This window comes from Loxodonta africana, chromosome 1, assembly GCF_030014295.1.
Source record: "Loxodonta africana isolate mLoxAfr1 chromosome 1, mLoxAfr1.hap2, whole genome shotgun sequence".
NCBI classification, from domain to species: Eukaryota; Metazoa; Chordata; class Mammalia; order Proboscidea; family Elephantidae; genus Loxodonta; species Loxodonta africana.
The window spans coordinates 31204526-31223350 of NC_087342.1; the positions used below are offsets into that span (position 1 = coordinate 31204526).

General features: G+C 41.2%; 1 protein-coding gene across 6 annotated transcripts in view; it reads right to left on the reverse strand.

Annotated features, from left to right (window-relative positions):
- YEATS2 (YEATS domain containing 2) overlaps positions 1-18825 on the reverse strand; it is an 84389-nt gene that overhangs the window by 35200 nt on the left and 30364 nt on the right. For all 6 annotated transcript variants that reach the window (XM_064279409.1, XM_064279429.1, XM_064279406.1 and 3 more), the window contains 8 exons: positions 17165-17276; positions 12251-12299; positions 11607-11783; positions 9912-10151; positions 7755-7913; positions 5930-6033; positions 3294-3401; positions 2582-2764 (listed from right to left, as the gene is read on the reverse strand). In XM_064279409.1, coding sequence (XP_064135479.1) covers positions 2582-2764; positions 3294-3401; positions 5930-6033; positions 7755-7913; positions 9912-10151; positions 11607-11783; positions 12251-12299; positions 17165-17276 — 1132 coding nt within the window. The remainder of the gene's footprint in view (positions 1-2581; positions 2765-3293; positions 3402-5929; positions 6034-7754; positions 7914-9911; positions 10152-11606; positions 11784-12250; positions 12300-17164; positions 17277-18825) is intronic.

The following is an 18825-nucleotide window of genomic DNA, read 5'->3' on the forward strand; positions in this document are numbered from 1 at the left end:
CAGACACTACAGGAAGGGGTATGAGCTTTTAAGTAAGAACCTCAAATTTATTTGTTTTATTTAAAGAATGCAACATGTCACCCTGGAACCTGAACTCACGTACCAAGCCTTACCCTTTCCTGTCCCACAATCATTCTTTCTGTACTTTTGATTTCCATCTGGCTTTAAAATGCACACACCCCCTTTGTTCTGCGTTTGTTATAAATACTTTCCTTTGATTCACGCTTTGATTTGACATCTCTGTTTGCCTCTGCCATCTCCGTGCCCTACGCATACCTTTGTGAGTCAGAACTCACTTTACTACCCTGAAGGTGAGGATTCAGACACCCAAAATCCCAGCCATTTAGCACTATGTGCTCAGTGAATCTCCATGGTAACTATCACTACGTCACCCACAGAGGCATACACACAGCCTGTCCTCAGCCACATCAGCATTAGCTTCCATTTACCGAGCACCTTCTCTGTGCTTGGTCCTTTATAAACAAGGAGCTCTAGTTCCCCTACAACCCTGAAAAACAGGAGCTATTATTCCCTTTTACTAGATGGGAAAAAAAAAAAGGTTCAAAGATATTAGGTAACCTGCCCAGGTCACACACGTAAGGAAGGGCTGAGATCTGAGATCTGTACCAAGCTCCAACTCCAAAGTTCATACTCTTTTTACTATGCCAGACTGCTTCCTCCCCACGTGAATCCACTTACTCCTCAGGTCTCCTTTTTTGTGTCAAAGGCAGCGCCTCTCCCTGCTTCCACGAGAAAGGCAAGCTGTGTTTCCACGGTGCCAAAGCTGTACAGAGTCAAACAGCACCATTTTCCACCCTCCTGTTTTCTGGCAGTTTCTAGGAACGCACTTCAACAAAAACCCGGCCAGTCTATATTTGCAAACAGCTGCCTATCTCGAGGCACAGCATGTACTAAATTCCCGGGACAAACGATGATGTCTTTTCTCACGCTCCACGGCCTCTCTGCAGTTCTTTCACTCTCTTCTACGGCTCTTCCTTTTGGGTACCCTTGAACCTTCTTCAGGGCATTCTAGCAAAAACCCACTTCCTTTCTCACAGCCCCCTCATTTATGACTGTTACACGGGCAGCAATGTGACAAGACAGCTAGTAGTTTTTCAGCATTACTGGAGGAGCAGACTGGCAAAATGCAAAGAGGCAAAAAGCGGACAGCAAGTTACCCAGAGTGTCTGTGCATAAGCACCAATGCCAGATTGACTCAAAGCCTCCACTGGTAACACCATCTATCTTCAGGTGAAGCAAAATGGATTCTGAAAACTACACAGGATGCCTCTGCGCAGGGAGCCCAGCGGATCATAACTCATTCACTGGAGAATTTTGACAAAATGTTTTATTACTCCTCAGGCCAGGGAGAGAGGAGAGCACTAGGAAGCAGTGACAGATGCAAGTCTTAGTGACTCTGGCTATGAAGCCCCAAAGCCTCTTCCTAGCCACATGAACCAGCAGGGGAGCTTGTTAAAAATCCCGATTCCCAGAGCCTCATGAGAAGGTTCTGATTCAGCAAGCCTGGGGCGGGGGAGCCTAGGCATCCTTGCTTTTTAATCATCAGATGATTCTTAGGATCAGATAAATTCCGGAAAGCGGTTAATGGCTCTTACAGACTTTAGAACCACCTTTAACACTGATTTTTTATCTCAATTCTTATCTAGCTATCCAGACTTACCAAAGTATCTTCAAAAAAAAATTTTTTTTTTTTTTTCCTATTTTAGAGTACTATTCTCAAAACAACTTACTCTCTCTAGATAGGCTGACTCTCAAGTTGAAAAACATCCCACATAATATTCTTAAGTAGCGTCAGAAGCATCAGAGGATACCTACCAAAAACCAGAGACAAGTGAATTCTGGATAGTGTGAAGCCATGCTCAGGACAGAGAGAATGGCTCAAGAATTTGAGTTAGCTCTGGAATGGGGAGCATTGGTGTCAGCCAACCTGGGTTCAAATCCTGTCACTTACTAGCTGTATGTACTAGAGGAAGTTGCTTAGCTTCTCAGGGCCAGTCACCTCATTGTCAGATACTTGCAGGGCTGTGTTGAGGACTACAGAAAACATGTAAACAAGGGCATGAACCACATAAGCGCTTGGGAGATACGGTTTCTTCTGGATGCAGGAAAACACGGATGTGTATGCTATTTTATCGTTCTCCCGATACACTGATTCCCCCACTGCCCCAAATTATAAGAAAATAAACTCTCCCAAGGGTCAAGAATCACAAAACATATTCTACTGCCTGGACATCAGAATGTAAATGGTCAGAAACAAACAACTAAGACAGTGAGCCTCAGTCAGTGTCCGTGAAGTCAAGCGCCTTCACTGCCAGAGATGACAGAGCCCCCTTGCCTCCCGGACTCTCCCTGGGCCCTCTGTAATATCCACCCAGCCCTGGTCAACGACTGCTACAAGGGCAGAGTGTTTCACACTTGGCCGTTCCAACTGGGCTTCCATCTACAGGCTTTTCTGGGCGTCAGCTCCCCTGCCGCCCATCGTCTTTTCTGCGCTTGTCAATTATTTAGGCAAACAGTATCTACTGGTATGTCGACCTCCCCATCCCTGCCCAAAACAAACCTTGGAGGGCTGAATCTTGGGTGACTGGGCAGACCCTTCTCCAGCAGTGATGACCTGCTTTTGGGGAGACACGGCGATCACGTGACCCCCTTTCACAGTCACGTACTGGGGGAGTGGTGACTGGCTGGCAGCTCCTGACGTGGGCACGTGGGGGGCTTCGCCAGGTTCCTGTTTGATGATCACCTGGCAACAATCATGATAATGATACTGAACAAACACCCATAAGAAAAGCTGCTAATATCTGAATCTGCTCTGCTTGCAGGAATAATGAATTAACGAAGCCTGGTCTGTAAAGAATGGCTCCACCGGAAGGGTAGAAATACTGCTTATATACAGACCATAATAACATTATTAAAGAGGCCAGAAGCAGGATCTAGGCTTGACTCTACAAATCTACCAATGCAACCTAATCACTGCTTTCAGACATTGGTGGCAAAGGGCAGCAGAGAGGGACACACACTGTGTTCCCTGAATTCCTCATCTCATCAGACTCCAACACGACTAAATGAATGGAAGCATGTCTCAGAAGCTGGGTCTGGTCGTAGAGCCCAGACATACTAGACAGTTGCATACTTCTGTCATACTACCTCTGCTATGGTGAGCTATGTTATAAAGGTCAAGCCAAGACATACTAAAAAGTTACACATTATAGGGGCAGTGTCAACCAGCTCCAACTGTACAGACTTGAGCACTGATCCCCTAAAATACACACCTTGGTGAAAGCTCCGAGTCCTCCGGTTATAGGTTTGGGGCTTTGAACCTTAGGGTGACTTCCGATTGGGCAAAGAGGTGGCATAGACGCAAACAAAGAATCCTCCTGCTGTGTGTGCAAAAATACATATCACACAGTTAGAGTCAAATGGGTGATTTCAGATATTCCAGTCACTTACATTTACTGCAAACCCGTGACATTCTAGCAACATAAACAGCCAAAAGACAAAACAACATACAACATCCAAAATTCTTTAGGGTCTTCCAAATCCTCTGTTTTAGAAGACAAAGGTAAAGGAAGGCTATAACTTGGCAAGAACCTACTACCTGCGTCCTGCTGTCTCAGAAGCTAACATGGTGAGCTACTGAAGGACAAGGACTACACGTTTTTCTTTTTATATCCCCAGAGCCTAGGGATTACAGAAATGAATGAATGAATCAAACATGCAGTTGCAAGGTTTTAGCACATACTACCTTTTAATAGCACTCACAACTTGATTTGTAAACATTACTCTGAATAACTACCTAAGATCCAGGGGGAAATTCTTCAATCAGGATTTTAAAAAACAAAAAACCAAAACAACAACAACAAAAAAACTTGAACAATCAGCAGATGCAATAGTGACAAAGGTCAGTCTATCTAATTCTCAAAAAATGCAAATTTCGTGGCAACTTGCCATAAACAAATGTTACAGGCGAGAACAAAGTGAAGAACGTTGCTTGACTGTATAATGAAAACATCAACAAGTATTAAAAAAAAGGCTGGCAGAGAGGTAAGGCCTTCAAGGGAATTACTAAAATTCAGATAGTCACCTACACAGTGCACAGACACAGCTACAAAATTGAGAAAAGTCCTGCTCTGGACCAGGACGCCAGTGAATATCATCCCTGCTAAGTGCCTAAATACAAGCAATGCTGTGCTAAGCACCCGTCATGTACGGAAGGAAGGTGACCTCTGCGCTCTTGGGGCTCTCAGGCAGGAGTTTACGCCTGAAAGACTTTATGCTTAGGGCGGCCAGGACAAGCAAGCTGAATAACTGACCAAACAGCAGGGAAGTGTCTCTGCCAAAGAGTGAGCTGCTATCTAGCATTCTGCTCTAAACACAGGAGATCATACTTGAAGTTCCAAATCTCGAAGGACTAACTAGAGCTGTTTATCCTGAAGGAGGAGAAAAAGGTAGTAAAGGCTTAAGAACTGTCTTCACAAACCAACAGGCTGACATGGAAAAGGAATACATTGATTCCTTGTTCGATAAAAGACCTGCATTAGAGATGAATTTTTTTTTATTGTACTTTAGATGACGATTTACAGAACAAACCAGCTTCTCATTAAACAGTTAGTACACATACTGTTTTATGACATTGGTTACCAACCCCACGACATGTCAACACTTTCTCTTCTAGACCTTGGGTTCCCTATTACGAGCTTTCTGGTCCCCTCCTGCATTCTTGTCCTTGCCCCTGGGCTTAGTGTGCCCCTTTAGTCTTGCTTTACTTTAGGGGCCTGTCTAATCTTTGGCTGAAGGGTGAACCTCAGGAGTGACTTCATTACTGAGCTAAAAGGGTGTCTGGGGGCCATACTCTTGGGGTTTCTCCAGTTCTGTCAGGCCAGCAAGCCTGCTCTTCCTTTTTGAGTTAGAATTTTGTTCTACATTTTTCTCCAGCTCTGTCCAGGACCCTCTACTGTGATCCCTGTCAGAGCAGTCGGTGGTGGTAGCCGGGCACCATTTAGTTGATACTGGACTCTGTCTGGTTGAGGCTGTGGTAGACGTGGTCCATTAGTCCTCTGGACTGATCTTTCCCTTCTATCTTTAGTTTTCTTCATTCTCCCTTGCTACCAAAAGGGGTGAGACCAGTGTTGTATCTTAGATAGCTGTTCATAGGCTTTTAAGGCCCCAGACGCAACTCCCCAAAGTAGAATGTAGAACATTTTCCTTATAAACTATGTTATGCCAATTCAGCTAGATATTCCCTGAGACCATGGTCCCCACAGTCCTCAGTCTAGCAATTTCGTCCCTCAGGGGGTTTGGCTGTATCTATGGAGCTTCCATGACCTTGCCTTGTACAAGTTGTGCTGGCATCCCCAGTATGGTGTACTGTCTTACCCTTTACCAAAGTTACCACTTATCTATTTTTTATTTAGTGTTTTTTCATCCCCACTCCCCTCTCCCTGGTAGCCATCAAAGATTGTTTCTTTTTGTGTGTAAGCCTTTCCATGAGTTTTTACAGTAGTGGTCTCGTACATTATTTGTCCTTTTGTGACTGACTTATTTCACTCAGCATAACACCCTCCAGATTCATCCATGTTATGAGATGTTTCACAGATTCACAGAGATGAGTATTTTTATAAAAAAATTTATAACAAAGCTGTTAAAAAAATTGGCCACCTGCTCAATACAGTAAGCTTTCAAATAGATGCTGGGTGACTGTTTGATAAAAGTGCTAAGAAGCATTTTCTATACGAGGAAGAGATCAAGGACCAGGCGGGGGAGTCTGGAGTATACAATCTTCCAGGTGTCTACTAGCATGAATCATCTGCTTTGTGAATTTTGCATTATTAAGGGACAGACTCTCGCTGAGGCTGAATAGACTGTCTTTAGAAGTCAGCCAAGTGCAACAACGCAGTAAGAGTGTTACCTTGACAGCAGATGAGACAAAACTACTTCCATGGATTCTAGGAATGGGGGAAGCTGGTCCCTGAGAGGCCTGGGAGGCAGTGGAGGGCTTGCTTGTAGGACTTCCTGATAAACAAGGCAGATTTAAAAATAAAGTATCAACTAAGTGAAACTTACAAAGTGCAATTTTAAAGCATTTTTCTCCACCCTCTCCTCTTTTTCATTATTTATTTTCTATCTTTAAGAGCTGAAAACTCTATTTCTGAAACTATTATGTCCTTACATGTAGAAAAATAAGTAACGGTATGTGGACGTTACACACTGGGCTCCTTACATGAGACGCTGTAATGAAGCAGCATCAGCTGTTCAACAAACGTGTCAGAAAATACACATTCTCATAAATGCTAGCTCCTTCAAAGCAGTTTCCATGGGAGGTTATACCTATTCCATAAAGTTCCCAATGCTCACAACTTGATTCCTCCCCTACTCCACTCACCAAACTTGCCTCCAAAGACTTTTGGCTGGTTCCGAAAATTAAACATCCTTACAGGGCACCTACTTGGCGACCCTTGAGTATACTCAAAAGGTTAAGTAAGCTGTGAAAGCAGTTACTTTCTAAAGAAGTTCCATAACTAAAGCACTCAAAGTGCATGGCTTTTCCACTTTGTAAAACTACTATTTGGAAAGGGCCCAACACACATCTGTTTTTGGTGGAGAATACTGAATATGCCATGGACTGTCAAAAGAACGAACAAATCTGTCTCGGAATAAGTACAGCCAGAATGCTCCTCAGATGCGAAAATGGTGAGACTTCATCTCATGTACTTTGGACATGTTATCAGGAGGGATCTGTCCCTGGAGAAGGACATCATGCTTGGTAAAGCAGAGGGTCAGAGAAAAAGAGGAAGACCCTCAACGAGATGGACTGATACAGTGGCTGCAACGATGGGTTCAACCATAACGCTTATGAGGATGGCACAGGGTCAGGCAGTGTTTTGTTCTGTTATACATGGGGTCGTCGTGAGTCAGAACCAACTGAACGGCAGGCACCTAACAACAATAATATTCATCCATGGTGTTAAATCCAGTACCTTAAAAAAAATTGGTCTCATTACCTTAGAGTCATCCCTGTGATTTCATTTACCTTTTCACGATTTAATTAGAAGCCAAAGTTACAGGCAAGTTTACACTTAGGAGCATGTGTTCAAATATAGTGGCTGATCAAAAGGAATAAATAAAATAATGCTAGTAAAGCACTTCAAAAAACCTGAAAACATGCAGTTGTGTGGCTTGATAACGAACACAAAGAATCCAAAACGTCACTCTCCTCCCTCTGGGAGTTCTCTTCTTTTAACTGTAGGTTTCAATTTCTCTCTCAGAGACAAAATTTTTCTTATTCACAGAGAAGTAAAGATCACTTTTTTATTTGATTTGGTAGCAATGTGTATGGCTCGCAAAACTATTCTTTTAATAAAAACATAATTTGGAAAATAACCACATTGCTTACGGGCCCAAAATGAGTAAGACTTCCCAAAGGAAAATATTATCAATGAGAAAATAATTTCTAATAATCAAAAATTAATTAGGATTTACCTTTTTATTTTAGGGTTTACTTTTAATCCTTGAAAATTAAAAAGAAAACTTAAGGAAATTTCTAAAAATAAAACTGTTATGAACAGTAAATCTTCCCTCAGAGTAACAGCACTCGGGTTACTTTTATAATATTTACCTGGTTTATGGGTGGGGATTCCAGTCTTTCATTACACGGCTGCTGAGTCATGCCAGGATGTCGTCTTTAATAAAAGATCAACCCTTTTGGAATCCACAAACACTGACCAAATACACACCTGTACCGGGAGCAGTGGCACCAATAACCTGTGCGGGCTTGTCCATGATGACATAAGGGTTACTAATAACAGAGCCTGCACCGCCTTGCTTCACGTGGACTGGAGTAGAAGTTGGGGTTCGAGGCAATGGTGATGGACTTGGAGTTGATATTGGGGAACCTTTATTAATTAAAGAGAGAGACGAGAAAGAAAATACATATACTCAGCCCACCTAAGAAGATGCTGAAGAAAAAAGAGGGGCAGGGTGGCCAGAACACAGGTGACGAATGAGGAAAAGACAACAGACCAGTCTGCCTCGGGTTCTGAGCACAGTAGCACAGCATAGGCCACGGATCAGCACGTTCACTGTCCACCTCCCTCCTCTGTGGACAGGCAGCAGCAGGGGGCTTTTTGTAAGCAGATTTTCAGGCCCCATCCCAGACTTACTGAGAATATACCTGCGTTTTAACAAGATCGTCTGGTGATTTGCAAGCATGTCACATGACAGCGTGGAGCTGCTGTATCCTGAAGATAACACATATAGCTCTTGTCATCACAGGCAGGCTGTTACAATACTGGGTACCTGTGGCTGTCGGGTTGATTCCAACTCACAGCAACCCTACAGGACAGGGTAGAACTGCCCCAAAAGGTTTCCAAAGCTGTAATCCTTACAGAAGCAGACTGCCACATCTTTCTCTTGCGGAGCTGCTGGGTGGGTTCGAACCATCAACCTTTTGGTTAGCCACAGAGCACTTTAACCACTGCGCCACCAAGGATCCTTTATAATCAGGGCTTCAAACTGGTTCGTTCTGGCTCAACCTCCTGCTGAGAATTTGCCTTTTCACCCCAGGTACACTGAATCAGAATCTAGTTTACCAAGGTCCCCAGGGGATACATAAGGATCTTGGTAAAATGTAGATTCTGACGTAAGAATCACCTGGGGACTTTGGTAAACTGTAGATTCTGATTCAGTGTACCTGGGGTGAAAATGCAAATTCTCAGCAGAGTGTCGAATCGAACAAACCAGTTTGAAGCCCTGTTTATAATATGGGGTACACACTAAAATAAGGGTGGAATCAGTAAGTGAACAGCTGGACTTAAGAACCAGGTGTCCTGATTTACAACTAATTTCCAATAGGAAAATGTGAAATTCACCTACCCAAGACAAAAGTCTCTGTCAAGACAATGTCACAACCAAGGTTCAGAGGGATTCAAATTCCCATAGAATACTCTCAAAGGTTAATTATGTACTGCTAAACATTTTTCTGAACTTCAAATCAATTTATAAGTCCAGCTATTCCATTTCTAAAGCGGCAAGCTCCAGAATGTTTCTGACTGGTAGGTAAAATTATACATTCTTCTACCTATCCTAAATTAAGCTTTTCTGAGCTTTATGAGAGACATTCTTGACACTTCCTTGTTTTGATAAGTCCATGTTTATTCTAAAACTTTTCATCAGTTTCAATGACTTGGGAATACATTTCTGCTTAGCTGTTTAATCTTAGCAACTTCATTTATGTGTTGTTTAGACGCCCTCTCACTGCCTGGATGCTTTTAATTACCCCTTTCATGTCTTCTCTGAGTCAGTACAGCCAAAACCATGAAGTACACTCTGATGAAGATTCCTACTAGAAGTTTATCTAGCATAAATGTGGCAAAGAGCTGCCGTGAGGCAAAGTACTACCCAACTTCACAACTACCAAGGAATAAATGATGTTCTAGCGTGGCCAGAAAGAGATTAAAAGATAACTGAACTCCAAACCAATTCCAACCCTTGACGCTTAACTCCGAACCAAATGGCCTCTAAATTTTTTCTATGACTGACCACTCCGGTTTCCATATATGATAACCCCAAAAATTCAATTCCTACTTTAGTTTCCACTTCCTACCCTAGCAAAGGTTTCACCTGTGCTGTTCACAGGTAAAACTGGAGAGGGAGGGCACAAAAGTTTGAACATTTTGGATTTAATTTCTTCCCACATTCAACAATTGGTTCCATATGAATGACTCTGCCCCCAATTAAGTGCTATGAACAGTGATTAGCTCTCTTGTTTAACAAAAACCTTGCTTAGAAGAACTTGGGGGAAAAAAAAGCCAAAGTGCTCTGTTTTGTTATTCCTGCAATATTTACATCCAGTCAACTCCCCCAGCATCATCTTCAACACCTCTTCTGCATACCTGACACAATCTTGCAGCTCATGGTGATGGGCTGGAAGGACTTGCCAGGTGACTCAGGATTAGGAACCTGACTTTGTGTCACAATCTTGCAGCTTGATGCTATTGGCTGGAAAGCTGAATTGCCATGAGAACAAAAGGTAACTTTCTGGGATGCTGTTATTTTGGTGGGTGTTCGTTCCAATGAAGATGGCAAAGAATAAAATGTAGTGTGTCTCTCAGCTTCAGTGTTAACTGGGAATCCTGATTAAAATGGAACAGGCAAACGATGTGTCATAGGTCACTCTGAAATATTAAACCTTACCATCACGAAAAAAGAACGAAACAACACAAATCCCTCGTCATTTCAGCAGCCATTTAAACCACTTATCAGCAGTAAAACAAATATAATCAACAGTATTTCTTATACCTTTCTAAATTTTGGGGGTGAAAAGTAAACGGCATGCCCAGAATTACATTAAAATTTTAATTAAAATTAGAAAACACATCAACTATAAACCATACATAACACAAAAAGCACACCAATTCATTATGTTCTCCCATTTTTTACTTACGAATTGAAAACTCTTTAAATTGGAGAAAGGGGAAAAACTCAAAAGAAAGCATTTGCTTCATCTAATGATGTTCATCTATCAAATGCCCATAAAAAGGATGCAACTGAGATCTAAAGAGGAATAAAGTCGAGACTTCACAAAATAATGACTATATTAACATTACATTACAATATGGGCCTAGAGATAAAACTAACACTATTTAGAATCCATTTTATTTCTTTTTATATATATTATCTATATATAAAATTATATACTTACTAAATGGAAAAATGCCAGGGTCAAAGGTATTTTTGTTATGATCACTCTTATATTGTATTTTTAAAAAGATGAGATGCTTAATTTTAATATTTCCTGTTCACCTAATCAGGGGCCGAGCCAAAAAGTCTCCCACTAGAAGAAGACATTATAATCACCAAAGAATAAAAATCTAATACTTTTTAGTGACTTCTACATTATATAAAATATTTACAGAACTTTATGAAAAACATTTTTCTGAGGAGAGTAGGGACGTAGCTGTCTTCATACTAGGACTGAGTACAGTAGTCCCCCATATTCCACGGGGATACGTTCCAAGACCCGCCCCTGCGGATGCCTGAAACCGGAGACAGCACCAAACCCTATATACACTATGTTTCTTCCTACACATACATGCCTTTACTTAAAGGAAGCACTTTACAGATTCTCTTTGGCACATCTGAATTGCCAGCACCACTACTCTTGCGCTTTGGGGCCATTAAGTAAAATGAGGGTTACTTGAACACAAGTACTTTGACACGGCAACAGTGGATCCAGTAACTGAGACGGCTACTAGCTAATGGGCAGGTAGGTAGTGTGCACAGTGTGGATACACCAGACAAAAGGATGATTCACGTCCTGGGCAGGGCGGTGCCAAATTTCATCCTGCTACTCAGAACGGTGCACAATTTAAAACTTATGAGCTGTTTACTTCAGATCACGATTGACTGCGAGTAACTGAAACTGCGGATACCGGGGGGACTACTACAATGGAAGCAGCATGCCTATTTCTGGAAAAACTATTCTCCACACACTCTAAGCCTCTGAAAGCAGCAGTTCAGAATCATATTACGCAGATGAGAAAGGAATGCCCCAGGATGATGACACACAAGAGAAAATGCTACGTTACCTTTCTCCACAGAGGGGTCAGGTACTGGCTCGTGTGACTGCTTTATGGGTGAGGAAGCTTTCACTGGGGCTGGAATGGTTAAAGGCAAAGATGGAGGGGCATCAGAGACATCTGATTCAGAGGACTGAGGATAAATGTAGTCTTCTCCAAGAGAATGCCGATGGAGCTCAACATCCACTACCTACACAATTGGGCAACAATCCGGGCTCGTGAGTCCACCATCAACATCACAGGAAGCCCAATCCATAGCAATTATTTGTACTCAAAATTATTTTATTTGCTTTTGTGTTTCCTGTCTACCCACCACCCCCCCACCCTCAACAGTACCAAGACTATCACTCCGTGAGGACTGGTGCCTGTCCTGTTAATTTCTGAATCACCAGCACCTGGATCAGCACTCTAGCATACAGTAGGCGCTCAATAAATATTTTCTGATATAACTCAGCACATTTCCTGTAAAAAAAAAACCTGTTTCCCTAGACAGAGTAATACCTAACTAGCTGACTGCTGAGTGGTTATAATGGCCACTGCTGGTATTACATCACACACACACAAAAAAATCTAGTGCTCATTTATTTTTTCTAATTAAAAATGAAGATAAATTTTCATTCTACTTCTTCCCAAATAATACTGTGGGAAGAAACCTACCGTCTCTGCTCCAAGAGTCTGCAAGCCAGTGTAAGTTCTATCCAGCTGTAGAAAGATACGAAAAGACCATTACATTCCATTGAGCTTACTTGTAAATCTTAGGACATATATCTAAGACTCCTTTCACCACAAGGATTCATAGATCTACTTTCACTGTTGTGTAAACTATCAAGGTATCACTTCATTAAAAACCCTCTTAACTTCTTTTTCCTGAGGGAAAAAGCTGAATAAAAGTAGTAAGAATCTCAGATTCACAAGCAGTTATTTTATACATATATATACACACACACACATACATGGAAACCCCGGTGGTGTAATGGTTAAGAGCTATGGCTGCTAACCAAGAGGTCAGCAGTTCAAATCTGCCAGGCGCTCCTTGGAAACTCTATGGGGCAATTCTACTCTGTCTTATAGGGTCGCTATGAGTCGGAATCGACTGGATGGCAGTGAGTTCATATATATATATATATATACACACACGTATATGTTTCTATCATATATTTTAGCCAGGCCTGTCTTTAAAGGCACCTCTGGGTGGGTTTGAACCACCAACCTTTCGGCTAGTAGTCGAACACAGAACCATTTTTTGTACTAAGTCTTCAAAGTGTATGTGACCCTTACAGCACACATCTCAATTTGATCTAGCCACACTGCAAGTGCTCAACAGCCATGTGTGCTAAGCAGCTACCATACTGGACAGTACAGCTCTAGAGAGTCTATGACAAGTGCTTCTGTTAACAAGACACTTTTTTTTTTTTTTTAAATTGTGCTTTAGGTAAAGGTTTACAAGACCAAATTAATTTCCCATTCAATAGTTATTATAATTTTAAAAGGTGTCCTGGTGGCACACTGGTTAAAATGCTTGGTTGCTAACCTAAAGGTCAGCAGTTTGAATTCACCAGCCACTTTGCAGGAGAAAGATGTGGTGGTCTACAGCCTTGGAAACCCTATAAGGCAGTTCTACTCTGTCTTACAGGGTCACTAGGAGTCAGAATCGACTCAATGGCAGTGGGTTGGGTTGAATTAGTGTAACTTTCATATAAACTATGTTGTTGTTAAATGCCATTGGGTCAAAATCTATGATAAGGACAATCTAAAAATGAAGGAAGTTTTATACACAAAAAAAATACTACAGCATTATCTATAATAACCATAAGCCAAAAGCAATATACCGATAGAGGAATGGTTACGTAAACCACAGACCATCAATTTGTGAAATATTATGCAGCCACTTAGATGATGTTTACAAAGACTATGTAAAAATATTAAAAAGACTATAAAATTACATATACAGTGTGATGACACAATCATATACTTATGGTATATTTAATAAGCACTTTTGAAAAAAATGAATGAAAATTTCTGCAAGATAGGCAATGCTAATTACTTTAAATATATTAACATCATGGATATTTTAGAGGAGAGAAATGAGCATAAACTGAGTGAATATTTTAATAATATAAACAAAAGAGTTTATAATTACATATAAACAGGCTAAGTTCTTATTTATAGCTTACCATTTTAAAAAAAGGATTTGTGACAACGTATCAATATAAATACTATACGGAGAGATTCAAAGAAATAATAATAAAGTTGGGCATAAAGGAAAGTTAAGGATAAAGGGAAAAAAAAGGCAGCCATGTAGATTTCAAGTCTTTCTGAGTTCCTTGGAAGCCAACACAAACAGCACGACACAGTGAGTCATGAGATTTAGTGTTCATAAGATAAAAAACAATAAAGCGTGGATTAATAGTAGTTCCTGGAGTTGTAATGCTTAAACATTAGCCAATAGTATGACTGTTAAAAAGACAAAGGCATACAACTATTGGTCTACACTCAGCTGGAACAAAAGAGAAGGAAACCAAAGACTCAAAGAAGAAACTAGTCTACAGGACAAAGAGTCTACGCGAACCACAGCCTCGTCTACCCTGAGACCAGAAGAACTAGATAGTGCCCAGCTACCACTACCAACTGTTCTAATCAGGGCTACAATACATGGACCCTGATAGAATAGGAGAAAAATATGGAACAGAACCTCAAATTAAAAAAACAAAAACAAGTGGACTGGGTGAGACTGGAGGACTCCCCAAACTACTGCCCTGAGATACTCTTCAAACCCTGAACTGAAACTAATCCCTGAGGTCTCCCTGTAGCTAAATAACAGATGGACTCAAAAAATAACGAACACCATCCATAAGTGCTGTGCTCCTTTAAGAAATCACCTATACAAGACCAAATGGTCAACAGAATTTCACAACGCAGAGAGATCATTGAGGGCTTAAATAGTTAAATAGCCAGAAAAGTGTCAGAGAGAACAGGAACTTGAAGAATGGGAAGAATTCAAATAGGCATCTGAGGAGAGGAAGAGTGTGAACAAACACAAGGGAAGAAGGCCCATGGCATTTCTGGGACACAAACATACTGATCTGGCTGGAGAAGGATGTTCCCGCAGGCGATTAGTGTGAGACAATTTGGGACAAGTATGTTGAGTTAAAATGTGAGGACCCCCAAAAAGTAGGATGGGGAGTTTGAACTTGAAAGGAAGTCAATCAAAGTTTTTGAGAGAGGAATGGCTTGATGGCTCTGCTGTTTTAGGAAGACTAATCTGATGGTGGTGTGTAGAAAGGACTGAGGGGAGAGAAAACATGAGAGTTAGGGAACACGATCAGGAAGAGTAGAATGGTAGCCTCACGATGGTGGGATGGGTAGAATGTAAAAGAGATTATGAAAAAAGAATATTGGTCTACAACTGAATGAGTATTTAGAACACAGAAAGAAGACTCAAAGATGGTTCTGAGAGTTAACACAGAAATGACAGAGAAAATGATATTCCAGTACAAATGAAGAATAATGGTCACAACACGGATGTTCAGGGCCTCGAGGCCAATAAGTAGTAAAACTGGTAAGAAATACTTTAAATACTGTCATTTTAAAATACTGTGTTTCAATCTCCCGCCACGAACTCTAAGTGATATGAAAAACAAAAACAAACCCACTGCCATCCAGTCAATTCCAACACACAGTGACCCTACAGGACAGAGTAGAACTGCTCTGCAGAGTTTCCAAGGAGCAGCTAGTAGATTCGAACTACGAACCTTTTGGTTAGCAGCCAAGCACTTAACCACTCAGCAACCAAGGCTCCTAAATCATATATGCCACAGGATGTATGGAAAATCATGTAAACAATGTTCTTTATTTTAGGGACTAGGGTTGGGTCCAAACCAAAACCAAAACCAAACCCACTGCCGTCGAGTCGATTCCGACTCACAGCAACCCTACAGGACAGAGTAGAACTGCCTCATAGAGTTTCCAAGGAGCACCTGGCAGATCTAAACTGCCGACCTCTTGGTTAGCAGCTGTAGCACTTAACCACTATGCCACCAGGGTTTCCAGGGTTGGGTCCAGTGCAACATAAAGGTATGTACAATGCTTAAAGTAGGGTAAACAGAAAGCGAAACTATTCTAGATCTTCCTCTAGTAAGTGGGCCAGCATCCTGCCCTTCCGAACAAGGTGGCTGTGTGTTCTTTATTTGGTTTCAGTTCTTCTCTGAGGTCCTAAGGCAATCTAGTCTTATAGTAATCTCCAGAAAATAACTTATACATGAAGTTAACAAAATCCTATCACCAACAGAGGGCATATTCAGCATGCCTTGAAGTTGAAAGGGGTGCATTTGTGGAACAAAGGAAAAAAAGGGATTATACAGATAGACTCATCTTTTTTGTTCAATTCTGGGACAAAATTAATGGGAGCAATCTGGTAAACCCTAAGCAAAGTCAGGTGCGTTGGGAGAAGTAAAATATTAGGATTATATCAAACGTAGAGAAAAATGCACACAAAACTACCATACAGAGTGCCTAAGGGAAAAATAATGTGCTTGTAAAAGTTATAAATTATAAAATATATTCTATAAATGTTAAATGTTGATTATATAAAACTGGAAAATATTAGAAAAATATAAAAAGGGGGAAAATTGCCCATTTTTTCATTGTCTTAATTGCTCTAACATTTTGATTTATTTCCTCTGTATTTTTTTTTCTACCTTTAAAAATTCACATAGTTTTATAACCCGTGCTGTTCACTTACTATAATGATAGTATTTTCCCACATACAGCAAACACTTCATAAAATATAATTTATGATGGCTACATAATGAACCCTGTGGATATACCAGGAACCATTTCTTACAATACAAAAGTATTACAACGTTATATAGTACTTTCTATTTTTCAAAACACGCTTACTTGTATTTTACTATAACCTTATGGGGCAAACAGGTAAGACTTAGTATTTGCCTCATTTTATACAAGAGTAAATAGATTGAAAAAAAGAAATGTTTTAGTAACATGGCCCCAAGCAAAACAATAATGGTGAGGGCTAATCAGAGATCCAAGTCTTCTATCAGCAGACCAGCTCACCTCTGTACAGAATGCACATTGTGCTGTAAAGCAGGTCCCCATCCCCACCAAGAGGGCAAAGGAGTGTCGTGGCAATAAGCAAGTTGTTGTTCTTAGCTGCTGTCGAGTCAGCCCCAGACTCATGGTGCCTATTCTGATCCATAGTTTTTATTTTTTTAAATCCACAGGTTTTCACTGGGTGATTTTTGTAATTAGATCTACCAGGCCTTTCTTCCTGGTCTGAAACTCTGCTGAAACCTGTTCAACATCACATTATCATAAGCCTCCACTGACAGACAAGCGGCAGCTGTGCCTGAGGTGCACTGGCTGAAAATCCCACGCACAGGGGGGATTTTCTACCATGGAACCACCACTGCCCTCAGCAGTAAGCATACTGCACTACAAACAGTTTATCTTGCTTCTGCTGTGACTGACCACTTTTCTCAGAAGGCATAAGTACCAAGTGACAAAGGGCACTTAGCATCTGGGGAGCGTGCAATGCTCTGTTACGGTACCTTCAGGTTGTGTATGATATCTATCCTCTTGTTCTGGCTGTCCTTAAAGTGCACTTGGACTCTGACAGGAAACTCACCCCAGCCTCTTCTGGTCAGATGAAAAGGAGGTTCTCTAGGGAAAAGCAGACATTAGCACATTCATCCACGTCCACTCCTTCATCTCGGAGAGAAACAGTTTCCTCAGGATGGAGAGATTAGAAACTCACTTCCTTCTGAGACTCATTTAGGCTTCCTCATTTGACACTAAACCAATATGCTAAACGTTCTATAAAGTTTATTATAAAAGAGAACTGATTATAAAGAAAAAAATAAGCTCAAACCTATACTAAACTTTCAAGTACCAAATCATCAGAGGAGACTCAGACCACATCATCTGATGTCATTGTTTCCAGATGAGGGGACCCAAACCTTTAGAAATGGTTAAGTGATGTGATGGACGCCACACCACTAGAGCCAGAGCCCTTGACTGAAACTCCACAGACACAGGCTCTGAGTTACATGTTCTCTACCCTACGCTCTAATATTTGCTCCTCCACTCTGGAAAAAAACAAAATAAATCATGAAAATGCCAATCTGAAAGTGACAAGTTATTTGAAACTGTCTAGTAAGAGGACTTAGAAGAAAATGTTATGGCTTGAACTAGGTCCCCCCAAAATGTGTATCAACTTGGATAGGCTATGATTCCCAGTATTGTGTGGTTGTCCACCATTTTGTCATCTGATGTGATTTTCCTATGTGTTGTAAATCCCGCCTCTATGATGTTAATGAGGCAGGAATCAATCTACAAGATTAGGTTGTATCTTCAGACAATCTCTTTTGAGATATAAAAGAGAGAAGCAAGCAGAAAGACGGGGGACCTCATGCCACCAAGAATGAAGGACCAGGAGCAGAGCATGTCCTTTGAACCTGGGGTCCCTGTGCTGCAAACCTCCTAGATCAGGGGAAGGTTGATGACAAGGACCTTCCCTCAGAGCGGAGACAGAAAGCCTTCACCTGGAGCTGGCACCCTGAATTCAGACTTCCAGCCTCCTAGACTGTGAGAGAATAAATTTCCGCTTGTTAAAGCCCATCCAGTTGTGGCATTTCTGTCACAGCAGCACTAGATGACTAAAGCAGAAACTATGTTCACAATTAGATCTTCCCTAGACAGTGACTACGATTTTAGTGGACAGATGGGAATGCGTGTGAATGCAGGCTGGACCAGAGAATTTTTAGTCAAATATAATTGGTGAAGGGTGGGGAGGAGGAGAAATAGATGAAACAAGACTAGTAAACCGTTAATAACTGTTAAAGCTGGGTGGTGGATACTCTACTTCTGTGTATGCTTGAAAATTTCCATAAAAAATTAAAAAATATAATTGTGAGTTCTTTAAGTACTCAAAAACATTATGGTGTAAGTTAATGGGGGAAGAGCAAGAATGCCTTTAAAATGGAAATGTTTATTATGAATCACCAGCTTGGAATTATTATAATGAAAGAAGACGCCAAGACTGCAGGGAGAAAAAAACTTTTAGCTGGATGTGCTTTTGGAAAACTAAGGAGAGACATGAATTCAGCCAGGAAGTGCCTGAGAACCCAGTCTGAGAGAAGCCTAAAAACAGATGGTAATTATCAAGCACAGAGCCAGGGGTCACCAGGAGAGCCCAAGATAGGAAAAACCC